Source organism: Sturnira hondurensis, unplaced genomic scaffold, assembly GCF_014824575.4.
Source record: "Sturnira hondurensis isolate 20B ecotype Veracruz unplaced genomic scaffold, ASM1482457v3 Scaffold0009087, whole genome shotgun sequence".
Taxonomy (NCBI): Eukaryota; Metazoa; Chordata; class Mammalia; order Chiroptera; family Phyllostomidae; genus Sturnira; species Sturnira hondurensis.
In genome coordinates this window covers 124,102-141,123 of record NW_028081718.1, presented here as the reverse complement: position 1 = coordinate 141,123, position 17,022 = coordinate 124,102, and the positions used below count along the sequence as shown (strand labels likewise).

The window sequence follows — 17,022 nt, the reverse complement described above, 5'->3', positions numbered from 1 at the left end:
CCCTCCGCTCCCCCCCCCCCCCCCCCCCTTTTCCCTCTCTCCCTCTCCCTCTCTTCCCCCCTTTCTCCCCCTCTCCCTCCCTCCCTCCCTCTTTTAGCTTTCAAATTCCTCTGGGAAGTTAGTTTGTTTAAATTTTGTGGATGTCTTCCTGGGATCAAAATATGGTAGTTGGAACTTGTGCTGTTCAGATTCTAAATTATAAAGCATTCCCTTGTGTTTAAATTGTTAGGCTGTTTTCCCCTGGGGAAAAACACTTAGATTGGTAATTGGAGAGCTCAGAATAAGGCATGTGCTGTGTAATGCAGTGTCTTCAGGTGCACATTAGTCAAAGCCCGTGTGTCCAAGTTCTGGCCTAGGGCCAGAATCAATGGAAGCTCTGCTGCCACCAGGAGGTCTGAGGAGGTCGGTTGCCTCTGTGGTCCTCTGCTTTACCCCCTGCACACACCGTTTGTGTCCTCTTTTTTCCAAACCCTTGTTCTGTTTCTTCTGTCTTCCTTTCTTTCCTGATTCTTGGCCCTGCTGGTGGCACTCAGGGCTAAAGAGATTGCTCAGCCCTGGTTTACAAAACTGTTGCTAGAGCACAATTTGTCTAATGTCTCAAGGTCTTCCTTCACCCCCACTCCCAAAGGAAACTTAGACTCAAATTATTCTTAAATAGAGTCTTTGAAGGACTAAAAGGTACTGGTGGAGTATTCACAATGAAAAGAGATTTGAGATTGATTTGTCAAATGATTAACATTTCAGTGACAGACAGAGATGCCACTTGGATAGGCCATTTTGGTATGTGTACTGGTGCTTCCAGCATTTGGGTTTTGAAAATATGAATGGTCCACTGCCATCATTGTCCCATCTCTTGATTCTACCATGACATGCCAGAAGCACTAGGCACCGTGAACCTCTCTGTACAGTTTATGTATGCTGCTCCCATGTAGTATTTCTCCAGATAACATGGATGGAAAATGTTTTGGTGTGAGTTTTGTTTTCCTGCCTTGATCAGCCAAATCATTCCTGCCAATGCTCCTAGGGCAAGAGTGAAGTTTCTTTTTGTCTGAAGGGCGTGTCATGTGGCATCCCAGATTCAGTGTTCTTGGTTTTTGGGACTGCTGCTTCAATACAAGCTTAGAATTTCTGTACAGTAAAGTTGGGTCTCATTCGAATTAGTTTTTGGAATAACCCCCAAATTTGTGTTCTTGTGATTTGGTTGAACCACTGAATAGATACTTCCATTGATAATAAGGTATAGTAGTTCCAAGAACCAGGAATGTGGCCTTGAAAACGCAGCATTTTGTAAGAGATTGCAGGCCAAATTATTTTTTCATTTTTAGGAGTGTGTGAACCAGTTTTGGGGCATGATGGATAAAGTAGGTGACATTTTTACTGCTTTACCATTCAGTAATTCAGTTTTGGAAGCCTTAAAGCTGGTAGCAGCTGCCGCCGCTATGATGTTTCTGGATGTAGAAGCAGTTCACCTCAATTTCCTATTTTGAACTGTATTAAGTGTAGAGCCAGCCTGGTGGTTTATTTGGATACTTCCAAACTGGTTCTCATATTCCCATGGCATACTGCTACAAATGCCCTGGCTCAGCCCTCTCAGTGTATTTTTGGTGGTGTAATTTAGAATTACAGGTGTGCAGTAAATCAGTTATTTTAAACAAACTTCAAAATGTTCTTGCTTAGAGCTTCCCTATACAGGTTAAATTACTTTTCTGTTTAATTAAATTACTAACTGTTGGATTGTGGTTAAAGGGATTCATAAGAGAAAGGTAATCTTTTTTATGGCAATGCTTATATTCATTCAGTATGTGAGGTCTAAAAAATGTACTATTTACATACATATGACCCCTTAAGAAATGTTTTTATCCTTTTTATTATGAGGTTTTCAAAATAGATTTTTATTCATGTCTTAGTATACCAAAAATAAGTTTAAATGGTTATTTGAAGTCTGAAATACTTACTAGAAATCTGTTGTAACTTTTAAAGATTTTGAAGATTTGTTATTGCGCAGGGGAAAAGAATTGTTGATAGAGGCACTTATATCCTAAAAGCATTCGTCTCAAGATAATATCTAGAGTGGAGAAAGCAGAGATTTGGACTGTCACAATCCACTCTTTATCAGCCTGCATTTTAAGAGTCCGTCCCTGCCCTGGCTGGCGTAGCTCAGTGGATTGAGCGCCGACCTGCAAACCAGACGATCAAGGTTCGATTCCCAGTCAGGGCACATGCCTGGGTTGCAGGCCTGTTCCTTGCAGGCTAACTACCAGCAGGGGACGCACAAAAGGCAACCATACATTGATGTTTCTCTCCCTCTCTCCTTCCCCTCTAAAAATAAATAAATAAATAAAATCTTAAAAAAAAAAAAAAGAGTCCCTCCCTGAGGGAATCATCCTGTTTCAGAAAACTAGTGGACTGAGAACTAGAATTGTTTGTCCTTATTTCTTAATTAATTAATTAATTAATTAGTATAAAGGAGAGAGGCATCCATTTATTATTCTGCCCATTTATGCATTCACTGGCTGGTTTATTTATTTATTAAAAAATTTTTTTTTTCCAGAGATAGGGGAAGGGAGGAGAAAGTGGGAGAGAAAGCATCTATGTGAAAGAGGAACATCCATCTGTTGCCTCTGGTACATGTGCTCACAGGGACCAAACCCACAACTGGGAATCAAACTGGTGACCTTCTGTAGGACACCCAACCAATTGATCCAGTCAGGGCTCATTAGTTTGATTGTTGTATGTGCCCTGGCAGGGGAGCAACCCTGCAATTTCAGCATGTCCAGACAACACTCTAATCCACTGTGCTACCTGTCCAGGGCTCCCATTTGTCCTCAGCTTAGAGATCTGAGTAATGTTACGTCACTGAAACACTGGCTAATTGCATTAGCCAAATTAGCCAGTAATTGCATTTTCAGCATTAAGTGGTAACTCTGAGATGATAGGACAGGGCAGGAACTTTTCTAAGGCTAATAATTAACTTTTTTTGATTAACAAAATTTTCATTAATCCTTACCTAAGGATATATTTGGGGGGGAAATTTTTTTTAAAGAGCAGAAGTGGGGGAGAGAGAAACACTGATTGGTTGCCTCCTGTACACACTCCAACCCAGAATTAAACTGGCAACTTTTTGTTGTACAGGGTGGTGCTCCAACCTGTTGAATGCCCAGTCAGTGTAATCATTAATCATACCCTCAGGCACCATTCCCTAATTCCCCATTTTCCTCCTCCCTGGACACCAAGTGTATTTTATAGTCTTTGTCTTTAATTTTATCATTTAACAGCATTCACATACGTGAACTGGTCACTTTTTGTCTGGCTTTTTCAAAACCCTGAATGGGATCACAAAGCTTGTTCATTGGCACTATCGTGAAATCAACATTGCTGGGGGGGGGTTTTAATCCTTTTCTGAGGACTTTTTTTTATTGCTTTTAGAGAGCAGAGGGGTAGAGAGGGGCAGAGAGAGAGAGAGAGAGAGAGGAACATCGATTAGTTGCTTCCCATGTGTACCAGGACCAAGGATTGAACCCACAACCTAGGTATGTGCTTTGATTGGGAATCGAACCCACAGCCTTCGGTTACAGGATTGTGCTCCAACTGAGCCACACCAGCCAGGGCTAAACATTGCTGATTTTTTTAAAGAGAAAATAATATAGTCAGAGCTTTGTTGTGTTCCGAGTCAGCCTGCTTTTTAGCTCACTCCATAATACCAGTTAGAGACATGAATTAAAGAGCTTTATAGCCTTTAGAATTGAATGCCCTCTTTCCTGGAGCTTTCCCCTTCTCGTTCTCAGTGTCCCAATGGGACAAGGGAAAGGTTTCTGTTCTTTCTTTTGACTGTGCTTAATTTTTACGGAGATACCGCATGAAAAAAAATGGCAGCTTTGAAGACTGAATTGTTACTGAGTTGAAAAAATTTAAGGGGCAGTATAATACGAAATTTGGAGATTACCAAACCAAGTTTGAGTGACTTAAGTCTTACAGCTACTTAATTTTCATCACTTGACAGCTATTGGGATACACATCTTAAAGTTTTTGTCTATAAGGATTGGGCAAAAAAGTAAGATTTCTGTGAGCAAAAGGTAATCTTGGGTATTTTAAACTTAAATCATATTGTGCTACATTCCTGGGAAGTCCTGTGTGGATGAAGAAGGCTTGGTGTGAGGCTGCTTGTCTCTTGGCCTAGCCCGGGCGCCCACAACACTGAGGCAGGAAGAGCTTACAGCAGCAGCTAGTAAGCATGGAGCACATTGTGGGGAAGAAAGGGAGGTCAGTGATATAATTTACCTTCAGTCCATCCTGAGTTTAGCAGCAATTTTTCTTGTGGAAGCAAAGATTTCTTTAAGCACATAAGCCTTCTCTTTGTATTTAATGCATCACTTTAGGGCAGGTAAATTTCAAATTCCCGCTGATTGAAAGAAACCAAGGCGCAGAGAGCATGTGTAGTGAAGTAGAAGGCCTCTTGGAGATAATCTTCATGGCAAGTCTATGGAGTAGAACTTGTTTTCAATTTCAGAAAAATCCCTACCCAGTTTATTTGGCTCCTTCAGGTTTTCCTTTGTTGAAAATCCGGCCTGCATTTTTTTTTAAGATTTTATTTATTTATTTATATTTAGAGGGGAAGGAGAGAGGGAGAGAAATATCAATGTATGGTTGCCTTTCGTGCATCCCCTGCTGGTAGTTGGCCTGCAAGGAACTGGCCTGCAACCCAGGCATGTGCCCTGACTGGGAATCGAACCGCAATCCTCTGGTTCACAGGCCCGCGCTCAATCCACTGAGCTACACCAGCCAGGGCCGGCCTGCATTTTTGAAAGGCCTATTAACTTGAGTTAAAAACCTCAACGGTGCAGCCTGCCTGGCTTCCTTGGTGGCCTTTGGTCTAGTTAGAGAGGTAGTGCTCTTCTGCTGTCACCTGAGTCAGGCCATAGATTAAGTAATCACTGTGTGGAATAATTATTTTGCCATGTATGTATTAAAGAAACAAGCCATACCATAAACAAGTTATATATAAAAACAAAGTATACGTATGTTTGTATATATTAAACAAGCTTTCCAAATTTAAATATGCATTTATTCTATGCACCTCATTTACATTGGCTACCTTGTTATGAGGTGAGAACACTTGATAACATGCCCTGCTTACCTTTTCACATAAGAATTCTCTTAAGTGACTTGGGCCTCTCTATTCCCTTTTTTTTTTGGTCCATTTCAGACTTGAAAAGTACATGAGAACACAGAAACAAATACTCTTTTTGGGAAAAATATATGCAGAAGCGTTAAATCAGAGTGGTTCCAGGGACTGCCTGGATTTTAGAGGGGGGTTGCTCATCTACTTAACCTTCTGGTGCCTTTTATACTTGAGGATATGTGTTTATATTCTCAAGAAAATATATTTTAGAAATATATTTTTTTAAATTTATATATGTATAAAACTTTTGTTTGTGTCACTTTAAAATTTTTCCCCTTGAGGCAGTGTTTTTAATCCACCTAAATGTTGCTTAAAAAATGATTTCTTGGAGCATTTTAAAATAAAGGTGATAACATTTGTCATTATTAGGCTTTTCAAGGTCTTAGATTTTTTTCCTTGTAGACATTCTAATGTTTAAGCTGCAACAGAATTTATCTCAGGAAACTCCTCTTGGGATTCCATCCATGTTCAGGGGGGAGAGAGGAGCAACAGTAATTTTCATTCATACCTTGGAATGCCATTTCTGTGACACTTGCTACTGCCAGTTGATGAACTCTGCCTCTTAGTCCTCACTGTGCTCTGTTCTGGTTGGTTGGCTCATTTAAACTTCGTTTCATTGAGTATGACCAGATTGATAATTGTCTTCGAAGTTTTGTTGATAGTTGTACTGACTACTAAACAGGTCTTGCTTTATTTAATATTTAGAACTAAAAGAGAAGTAGTCTTTCACAGGCTTTCTCATTATTTTCCTATAGGGAAGTATGAATCATCAGTTGTTGCAGATCCTATTACATGGATTTACTCTGAATGGATGGGGTCTCCCAGGGTGGAGGTCACGATTTAAGAGGAGCATGGTTACTACTGATGATCCTTGGGAACAGCACTACCCATGCTAGAGCCACAGTGACTGTCTCACTATGGCCAACCTGAGAGGAGGGGAAGGGTTAATTTAATGTAAATTTTGTTTTTACTAAACTATACCATTTGGGAGGAAAGGAGAGGGAACATTTTAAGCAAATTTTTGCTTCAGAGGATTAAGGTTGGATGTGTGCCACTACTAGAATGTTAAGTGTGAAAAGTCCTGATTTCTAAACCTAGCTTTTATTAAAATGGTTATGATTATGGGAAAAAATCTGGTTGGGACTTGCTTGGTTCCTAGGTTGCCGTGCCATCTTTTTGATAAAGTATCTTTATGGGCACAGTCTAGAAACTGTCCAAATGCAATAGCAATTGAATTTTGACAATAGTTACCAGCTGTCCTTGAGTTTGATATTGTGGTTATTTATTAAGGTTATTAGGCAGTAGTCACAGTCACAGGTCATAGGAGAGATAAACTTGGTTTCTCTCTTCACTGGCTTGGTATAACTTGGCATTTTTATTCAAGTGGAGATAAGGGCTGTTGGTCCTCACATGGCTGCTGTTGTTGAAGTAAATGGCTCTTAACATGGCTTCAGGAAAGGCCACAACTTTTTGGAATTGCTTTACTTTTGTATGGGTAAATAAAGCCCATTTGTGTGTCTCTCCCTTGTCTGTGGTTATTTTTCAGTTTACCCCTCAGGAGTGTGTGTCCTCCATGTTAAACTTACCAGTTCCTATTTCCTTTCTTCATCTCTCTACTGATTCTTCTTCCTTTTGTGTGTGAAGTGCTGGTTTGGTTCACATTGCAGGAAAGGGCAGGCAAGGAACGCAAGGCTGTAGACTTAAACTTTGAACACTTGGCCTTCTTGCTTTCAACTGCCATGTAAATATTACTAATAAATATGCCTTTCAAATTGTTAATTTTATTTTAAAGTAATTTATTTTACATTTAAATATCTTGTTGCAATATTAATTTTAAAATCCTATAATTTTATTTTATTCTTTATACGATTTTAATTTTTTATTTTTAGAGAGAGGGGAAGAGAGAAAGAGAGGGGGAGAAACATCACTGTGTGGTTGCCTCTTGAGTGCCATGCACTGGGCAACCTGGCCCACAACCCAGGCATGTGCCCTGACTGGGAAATCAATCCAGCGACCCTTTGGTTCGTAGGCTGGTGCTTGGTCCACTGAGCCACGCCAGCCAGGGCTAAAAATCCTATGATTTTAATATCCTGAGAACAAAAGAGTTAAAATAGGCAGGACTTGTTGAGCCCATCCATTAAGGAGGGTTATATTTACCGTTGTACTGCTAAATCAAACTGCATTAGAGAAGACTTTACCACCACAAATAATCCTTTAAAATAAGAAGGGTATTTCTGAGAACAACAGCTCTTTCTTGGCTTAGGAGATGCTGCATAGAGATTGTTTTCTCCAAGTTAAGGCTTTAAATTTGTTTTGTGTTTGCTGTCTTCCAAGTTCAGCAGCCATTTTAATGGTTGACTTGATGGGTTTTAACACCAACCTGGTCATGGTGGTCATGAATTGGCAATCCAAACCTTGAGGAAAATCTGCAGACGCTTTTGAAAAGCTTTGTTTTTTCCCCTTTGTGTAGATTAGAATCAAGTGAGTCTGTTTAATTGTTTAGATGCCAACTGAGCTGTAGATTTGCATTTATCTGTGTCTTTTAATGGAGACTTTGAGAAAGCAACAGAAATAATCGGCCTGGCTTAATTCACTGCAGAGAATCCAGATGCTGCTTTGGTTTTGTGATTGGATATTCAGACATCACTACTTCTGACAGTTGCCGGGCCCAGTGCTGTGTGCAGGACCAACTACAGAATTTGTCAGGTGTAGTGCAAAAGGAAAATGTGGGCCCCTTGTTTAAAAATTAGGAATTTCAAGACCACAACAACAGCATTAACTAAGCGCGTGGCCCTTCAGAGTGCACAGCCCTATGCTGTTATACAGGTTGCCCACCCATGTAGCCCACAAGACTGTGTACGCCTTTTAGCATATATACGTTCCTTGATTTAGCATTTGAGCTAAGCTTAGCGGCATTGTAGTTTGTGTGCCCTTTACCTGCTTTAACCAGTACGAGTGTGTGTGTAGAACTTTTCTTCCCTTCTCCCAAAAAGGGAATTACGCAGACTTCTTTCCTGTAGATTTGGATTGCCTTTAGTCATGAATGAGAGTCCAGACAGAGAAATTGATATGGATCTGTGGAAATTGTTTGTTTGTGGTGGGAGGAACATCAAGGACATATTGTTAATGAGTTTCACCTACCTTTACTGCACACCTGTAATGCCTAGTTCTGTGGTTTAGAGAATATGGAGTGTTTCTGGGCTTTCTTATAAGGCAGAGGCTCCATACAAGGTTGCTGATGATTGTTCTAAATTCCCATTGTTTTCTTGGCTTTTCTCCCTTGGTTTATGTGTCGTCTGGAAACTGATTTGTAGTTGGTGAGGTAACATACGTGGAGCTCTTAATGGACGCTGAAGGAAAGTCAAGGGTAAGTGTCTGAGAGAATTTCTTCTGTGGATTTACTACATGAAAAATGTAACTGTATGGTGGCGTGGAATCGAATGAAATCAGGAAGGCAGTGAGTGCTCATGTTATAGTAGCCATGTTTGATTTTGCCAAACATTGGAGTGGGGTGGGAAGGGCTTTGCAAAAGGAGTCCCGCTTTTCCAAATGGCTGGCCAAAGAGCTTTTTGGTATTCTGTTTGGATGCCCAATTTTGATCACTGGGGACCAATCGTAGCATTGTCTCTTTGTTAACAGAGGAATTGGCTGTGTGTGAATTATGCATGGAATTTTAGTGGTGGTATATTAATGTAAAACGTGTGTTCTTGTCTAGAAAATGTTATTCGTGGTTGTTTGCTGAATTCGAAAGTTGTGTGAACCAAAGATTACAAAAAGTTGCCTCTGTGCCAGTAAATTGTAAAACAAATACTTAAAACCTGAATGTTTAAAATCGGCCTAGTTTAAAGAGAAAATAAACTATTTTTTTGTCGTGGAATAGAATGGTTTAGAATAATCAAAAGGATGAGCTCAATTTATGGAAGGGATGGATTTAGGAGGAGTATGATAAGGACTTGATTGAATACAGAGGGAAACAGATCTAAAGTTTGTGTGAGGTTTTTTTTTGTTTTGTTTTGTTTTGTTTTGTTTTTTGGAGAACCTGAATTTAGGTCTGCTTATTATAACTTCAGCAACTGTAGTGCAATGCTCGTAATGTGCAGGAAAAGGAGATAATGAGGAGCCCAGCTTTTAATAAGGAAGGGCTAGGCAAGACACTTCTTCAGCTTCCTCTTAGAAGGGTTGATTTTAAAAAAAACAAACCCTAACTTTGTTACATACATCATTTTTATAACTGTCATTGTTATTTACTATTTTTTTCTGTTCTTTTTCCCCCTTTCCTTGCTCTTCTGATTGGTCTGTGGCCTCTTCCAAAGGGATGTGCGTAAGTATTGTCTAGTTACTTATTAGCAATTGAACCATCAGTTACAGAACTGGTTTCACTCATTTCCTTTCAATTCTTCATAGCGTTGTTGAATTCAAGATGGAAGAGAGCATGAAAAAGGCTGCTGAAGTTCTAAACAAGCATAGTCTGAGTGGAAGACCACTGAAAGTCAAAGAAGTAAGCTCTTGAAACACTGGATATTGTTTGTAATTATCAAGTTGTCCTATTTGGAGATAGGAAAAGATAAAAATAGTTCTGGACTATGTTTTAAGGAATAGACCAACCTGTTTTTAAAGAAGAGGGTCAGTTGCAGGCTTCAGTAGTCACTCCTATAAAAAGTTTGAGTTGGTGGCTAAGTGTGTTTTCTCAGAGGAACTCAAGCTGAACCTGTGGTTTTCTATTGTTTTTAAAGGGTTCTGTACCTACAGTTTTACCCAGTTTGACCCCTATTCTTGGCCTACCTTTTTTTGGTTGTTGTTTTGTTTCTTTTTTTAAAAAAATTCTTACTGTTAACCTATTTTTTTTTAAGGTTTTATTTATTTATCTTTAGAGAGGAAGGGAAGGAGAGAAGGAGAGAAATACCAATGTATGGTTGCCCCTCATGAGTCCCCTGCTGGGAACTGGCCTGCAACCCAGGCATGTGCCCTGACTGGGAATTGAACCGCAGTCGTGTGCTTCACAGGCCCGAGCTCAATCCACTGAGCTTCACCAGCCAGGGGTGTTAACCTGTTTTTTTTTTAAATGTTTCATTTATTTATTTTTAGAGAGAGGGGAAGGGAAGGAGAAAAAGAGGGAGAAAAACATCGATCAGCTTCCTTTCGCATGTCCGGAACTGGGGTCCCAGCCTACAACCTAGGCATGTGCCCTGACCTGACTGGGACTCTAACCAGTGAACTTTCAGTTTGTGGGACAATGCCTAACCCACTGAGCCACACCAGTCAGGGCTCTTTTTTTTTTTTTTAATCTCTTAAAAATTGAGTTTCTTGTGTCCAAAATGTTTCTTATCTAATTCAAATCAAATCCCTTTTCTCCTTTAAGGAAAAGAGGTTTTTTTTGTTTGTGTGTGATTCAGTCCTTTCTGGACTTATTTTTACCTGTTTTTCTCTGAGGAAGGTCAGTATATTCAGAGGTCAGGGAGGAAAGTATTGTAGGGTTTGTTCTCCTGTGAGTTGAATGTGTAATACATGAAAGGGCAGGGATTTCAATAGTGTAAATACCAGAACTTCACAAACCTGTCCAGACTTTATACAGGAGTCAGACGCCTGAATAACGTGAAGGATGGAGTACCTTGGTGATCTCGAACTGTTTTCAGACCTTTGGAAAAATCACTGATGGGGTTTGCAGGAATTACAAAACCCCATGGAATTAGTAAGATTCAACTATACCAAGCCTGTGAAGATCTTATTTAAATCTGGAAGTTCTATATTAAGTCAACTAATTATGTCAAAACTCCCACTACACCACACCTCCTTTTATTTTATTTTTTACTTAATTCATTTGAGAGCTAAGTTTTGTACCATTTCTTTCTGGTTCCTTTAGCTGGGATTCTTTCTGGCCTGGTGGTTTAGTTAATTTGAATTTCTTGTTTTAGATTTTGAGAAATGTTTTCCAAACAACCTCTCAGTTTCTGAAATTTTCGGCATATCACTTACTGTGCAAGCATGGTTTTAGTTGTCACTGGGTCAGTAACACTTTTTTGCTCGTTTTAGGATCCTGATGGTGAACATGCCAGGAGAGCAATGCAAAAGGTGATGGCTACGACTGGTGGGATGGGTATGGGACCAGGTGGCCCAGGAATGATTAATATCCCACCCAGTATCCTAAATAATCCTAACATCCCAAATGAGATTATCCATGCATTACAGGCTGGAAGACTTGGAAGCACAGTATTTGTAGCAAATGTAAGTAAACAAAACAGTGTCTGAAGTAGAAAAAAAAGCAGAACTTTATGAAATAATATTGTCAATGTGTTAGAAAAGTAGATTTTGATATTTGAGACGAAAAACTTGAGAGGGTTAGTTATCTTCTTGATCTATTTTTAAAAATCAACTTTGGAGTTGTATTTGTTTCCTAATGAGCACTGCAGTCATAAGTCACAGGTTTGACTGTGGTCCCATGGGTCTGTGTTTACCGTGTTTTGCTAGTATTTCTAAAAGTGGTGGCTGAGTCTACATTCTTGGTGGGTTTATTTAGGTGCAGGATAAAAAAGTTTCTGAGTGGAAATTATACACTGACATTTTTCTCTTGTGTCTGGGATAAATGATAATGCCTTTCATTGCAAAGGAAAATATTTTTAAAAGAAAGTGGGTAGGGGAGAGTGATAATAAACTCTAGGGAGCAATTTTTTAATATTCAGATATAAGCATTATAAATGCATGGGGTGACATAAGCTATTTTTTTCAGAGAAAAGACACACTAAGTGGTAGTTAAGGCCAGCTTTATAATCCTACTTGAAAAATCCCACTGAAATCCATATGTTTTTGTGACATATTTTTCTAATGTTTCTTCTAACCAAAGCATGTTGCACACATGTAATAAAAATTATTTTTCTTAAGATGTTTACTTTGCAAATTTCATTCCCCTTCTCATGATTAGCTGGATTATAAAGTTGGCTGGAAGAAACTGAAGGAAGTTTTTAGTATGGCTGGTGTGGTGGTCCGGGCAGACATTCTTGAAGATAAAGATGGAAAAAGTCGTGGAATAGGCACTGTTACTTTTGAACAGTCCATTGAAGCTGTGCAAGCTATATGTATCCTTTTATTGGAATTTAACTCTTGGTGAATGTTTGTCTAATTGTTGTATTAGTAATATAGGTTTGTGTGTGGAAGTGGTAACTTTATGTGCCACTATTTCCTGAGTGACTAGAGGAATGCATTTCTGTGGAGTTTGAAAGCTCTCTGGGATGGAATTTTTTTAGCCTTGTGTGGATACAAGAAGGGCTGAGAAAGTAGGCACATTCCCATGAGTGGTCTTTTTCTGTGATTTTTTTCAAGGAGTCTGATTTGAAGGGGGGAGTCCAGATAATATGCTGCTGGAGAGAAGTTTAATTATTTCATACGTAAGCCTCTGCAGGGCCCTCTCTTTTTAGTGGCTTGATATCATTCTAGAAGCAGCATTTACTTGTTATTCTATGCCATAGTGGAGAATCCCACAGAGGAACATAGTCACTAAATTCAGGCAAGACATACTGAATGTTTTGCCCAGAAAACATGGTACTTGAAAAATGTTAGGATGCCCGGTCCATTGGACACATACAGAAAACTGATGCCAATGCTTAAGAGGATGGCTTGGCAAAAAGTATAAGCCTGTATGAATGAAGCTCTGTACCTAAGCTGTAAGGTGAAGTTTACTTCTTTTCTCCTCCTAGAGCTTTATTTTCTTTTATGCTGACTTGAGAACCAAATATAAATACTTGAAATGTAAGGAGAAATAAGAACTGCTGATAAATTCATTGTTTAGAGGGACTGGTACCAGTTGAATTGTTTTTCTTATTTCTCTCTTGCTGTACATGTTCTTAGAATTGTAAGAAATAGCCTTAATTGTAATACCAGCTATGTTTAATGGCCAACTGCTATTTGATAGACCAATGCACGTGAAAATGGTAAGTTAATGGGATTTTTCTTCATAATATACTCAAATAAGTCTAACAGAAACGGATTATTTGGAGTATGCACATAACTATTATTTATGGATCAGTCTAAGACAGTGATTTTCAGCCAGTGGGCCATAAAACTACTTAAAACAAGCAATACCTAACTATAATTGAATTTATTAGGGTGACACTGGTTAATAAAATTATAGATTTCAGGTGTATAATTCTATATTAAATCATCTGATACCTGATTATTTAGTCAGGGATATTGACCTCTTTTTCCCATAGTTTGTCAAATTAAAAACTGACAAAGCACCCTGACCCATGTGATTCAGTTGGTTAGGCATTGCCCTGCAAAGCAAAAGGTCACCAGTTCAATGCCTGGGTTGTGGGTTGGGTTCCCTGGTAGGGGTGTGTATGGGGAGAAGCTACCTATCTGTTTGATCTCTCTCCCTCTCTTTCTCCCTCTCTTCCCCTTTCTCTAATAAAGGAGTAAAGTTTTTTTTTGTTTTTTTTTTTTTTAGATTTTATTTATTTATTTATTTATTTTTAGAGGGGAAGGAGAGAGGGAGAGAAACATCAATGTATGGTTGCCTTTTGTGCATCCCCTGCTGGTAGTTAGCCTAAAGAACCGGTTTGCAACCCAGGCATGTGCCCTGACTGGGAATCGAACCGCGATCATCTGGTTCGCAGGCCCGCGCTCAATCCACTGAGCTACGCCAGCCAGGGCCCTAAAGTATTTTTTTTTAAATGGCAACAGCCAACATAGTAATAGCCAAGTGACTATTGGTGTGACTGAATCAAAATTATACCTATTTTTTTTGTCAGATTGGCAAAAAATACAGTTTCTGATGTGCCACAGAATTGCAGTAATCAGTTTACATAGGTGCCATGAAATGAAAAAAGTTTGAAAATCACTGGTCTAAGTTTAGGGTATGGCTATGGTGAGCACATTTAAGACAGCTCAGGCAGCTCTAACTTCAGATATATTTTTCTTTGCACAGTTGGCTGATTAGTGTGGTTAGGAGGTCAACTGAGTATCCTACTTAAGCAAGTGATCAATTTCAAAAAATAGTTGTATATCTGGATTTCCAATTTTCATTATGTTTAGTTAGCATCATACCTGTTGTGAACCTTATTAAGTCTTTGGTTTAGACAGCCTTAAAAGTTCTCTTGAAGTGCTTCAATATAAACATTATCCCTGTGGCTGTGCCAAAGATAATAGTTAGTACAAGCATGACTGGAACATGGCAAGGGCAATGTAGGTAGCACTCCCATTCGGGAGGGAACTACAAAGGAACATTCAGTGATCCATACAAAGGATCATTACACCCTGGTTGGTGTGGCTCAGTGGACTGAGTGCTGGCCTGAGAATCAAAGGGTTGTCAGTTCCAATTCCAGGGTGGGGCACATCATGCTGGGGCTTTGGGCCAGGTTCCCTGGTGTGGGGTGTACGAGAGGCAACCATACATTGATATTTCTCTCCCTTTCATTCTCCCTTCTCCTCTGTCTAAAAATAAATAAATAAAAAGAAAGCCAATTTGCAAAAGAATAAATGGATAGATAAGTTGCTTCATGTGATTTAAAGTCCAAAAGTGTGAAAAAGATAGTGTGAGAGAGTCTTGCTCTTGCTTCATACCCAGGTCCTATCTATCCCCCACAGTATATACATGAGTATATATTTTCATCCTTCCCACTTTATACAAAAGCTTCCAAGAAATCACCCACATTTCTTGATACTAGCATAGTTTTCCATGGTGAGGGGGTATCATAATTTTTCAAACCAGTCTTCTGTTGATGGGTGTCATTTCCACCTTTTGCTGTTGCAAACAGTCTTCTCTTTCTTTTTTAGGATGAAAGGGCTTTACCAAAGGGAGATTTTTTCCCTCCTGAGCGTCCACAACAACTTCCCCGTAAGTGTCTCAATTATTATGGCTGAGATTTAGAATTTATTTATACTAACCAGAAAACTGCAGTTACTCTTGAAACTGTGCCATGTTATTCTGTAGTATGCTTGATGATTCTTTAAGTATTTTTATTAATTATGCTATTACAGTTTTCCCAATTTTTCTCCCTCTATCCCCCCTCTGCCCTGCCCCCCAACCCTCTAGCATCCACCTCCCCCCTTTGGTTTGTGTCCATGGATTTTACGTGTAAGTTCTTTGAGTCCTCTGTTTTTTATACCATTTTTTAGCTCTCCCCATCTATTTTATGCCTACTAATTTATGCTGTTTCTTCCCTGTACCTTTTCCCCCATTCCTCCCTTCCCCCTCCCCACTGAACTCCCTATGTGTGATGTCCATGATTGTGTTCCTGTTCTGACTGTTTGCTTAGTTTTTGTTTTCGTTGTTTTTCTTTTCTTTTAGGTTCATTTTTTGATAGCTGTGAGTTTGTTGTCATTTTATTGTTCATATTTTTCATCTTTTTCTTAGATAAGTCCCTTTAACATTTCATATAATAAGGGCTTGGTGATGATGAACTCATTGAATTGACCTCCTTATCTGGGAAGCAGTTTATCTACCCTTGCATTCTAAATTATAGCTTTGCTGGATAGAGTAATCTTGGATGTAGTTCCTTGCCTTTCGTGACTTCAAATACTTCTTCCCAGCCCCTTCTTGCCTGTAAGGTTTCTTCTGAGAAATCAGCTGACAGTCTTATGGGAACACCTTTGTAGGTAACTGTCTCCCTTTCTCTTGCTGCTTTTAGGATTCTTTCCTTATCTTTAATCGTGGGCAATATAATTATGATGTGCCTTGGTGTGTGCTTCCTTGGGTCCAACTTCTTTGGGACTCTCTGAGCTTCCTGGACTTCCTGGAAGTCTGTTTCCTTCTCCAGAGTGGGGAAGTTTTCCTTCATCATTTGTTCAAATAAGTTTTCCATTTCTTGCTGCTGTTCTTCTCCTGGCACCCATACAGTTGGGATATTGGAACATTTCAGGTTGTCCTAGAGAATCCTCAGTCTCTCCATTTTTTATGGATTCTTGTTTCTTTGTTCTGATCCAGTTGGATGTTTATTTATTTCTTTTGTTCCAAATTGTTGCTTTGAATCCTGGTTTCCTACTGGTCACTATTGGTTCTCTGAATATTTTGCTTTATTTCATTTTTAGTATCTTACATTTGTTCTTTCATTTTTTGACCAAGCTCAATCAGGTCTGTGAGCATTTTGATTACCAGGGCTTTAAATTCTCCATCAGATAGGTTGGCAATATCCTCCTTGCTTAGTTCTCTTTCTGAGGTTTTGCTGTGTTCTTTCATTTGGGCCATATTTTATCTTAGAGCTGATAGTTTATAAGGGGGCAGGGCCTTAGGTATTTACCCCAGCAGGACAAACCTCCTTGCTGCTCTGCTTCACTCCGCGGGGGGGGACGGGTGTGGAGGAGAGAGGGAACAGTGTAACTCGCCTGCTCGTGTCTAGCACATTTTCCAATAGACTCTCACATCAGACTGGAAGTATCTCCCACCGTGGCCTATCGAGCCATAGCCCATGTCAGCTCTGAGTCTCAGTTTTTATCTTAAGTCAGTCCCTCCTGCACAGCTCTGCACAGCTCTGCAGTCAGCCGCCTCACCGTGTTTTTTCTGAGTTGACCTGTGCAGTCTGCCTCACCATTCTGGTTGTTCTGGTTGATTTTTTCTTCAATTCCTTGGTTGTCAGAGTTCCACACAATTTTATTTTCTGGCACTTTTGGTTGTTTGTTGATTTTAGATTGATGGTTACACTCCTTTTGGTTGTGCAAGGAAGTGAAGGGGTTTCTACCCAAGCCTTCATCTTGGCTAGAACTGTCTTTTCCTTGTTTTGACCTGCTTGACCATTCTTGGGGGGAAAATTCAAGAGTTTTTCTTATATAAATTTTTCTCAGGGTGAAAAATGAGCAGAGATGCACAATTTAGCACAGATTGTTAGGATTACTTTGTGGTGAGGCAGGCTGGCTGC

The 17,022-nt window shown here is 39.5% G+C and overlaps 1 protein-coding gene across 7 annotated transcripts in view; it reads left to right on the top strand.

Annotated features, from left to right (window-relative positions):
• Positions 1-17,022, top strand: part of HNRNPM (heterogeneous nuclear ribonucleoprotein M) — a 47,690-nt gene that overhangs the window by 9,379 nt on the left and 21,289 nt on the right. For 4 of the 7 annotated variants that reach the window (XM_037056577.1, XM_037056572.1, XM_037056575.1 and 1 more), the window contains exons 3-9: positions 8,494-8,546; positions 9,493-9,500; positions 9,584-9,677; positions 11,210-11,401; positions 12,096-12,249; positions 13,052-13,101; positions 14,945-15,005. In XM_037056577.1, the coding sequence (XP_036912472.1) occupies positions 8,494-8,546; positions 9,493-9,500; positions 9,584-9,677; positions 11,210-11,401; positions 12,096-12,249; positions 13,052-13,101; positions 14,945-15,005 (612 nt within the window). The remainder of the gene's footprint in view (positions 1-8,493; positions 8,547-9,492; positions 9,501-9,583; positions 9,678-11,209; positions 11,402-12,095; positions 12,250-13,051; positions 13,102-14,944; positions 15,006-17,022) is intronic. The other 3 variants (XM_037056578.1, XM_037056574.1, XM_037056576.1) reach the window with 2 other exon arrangements.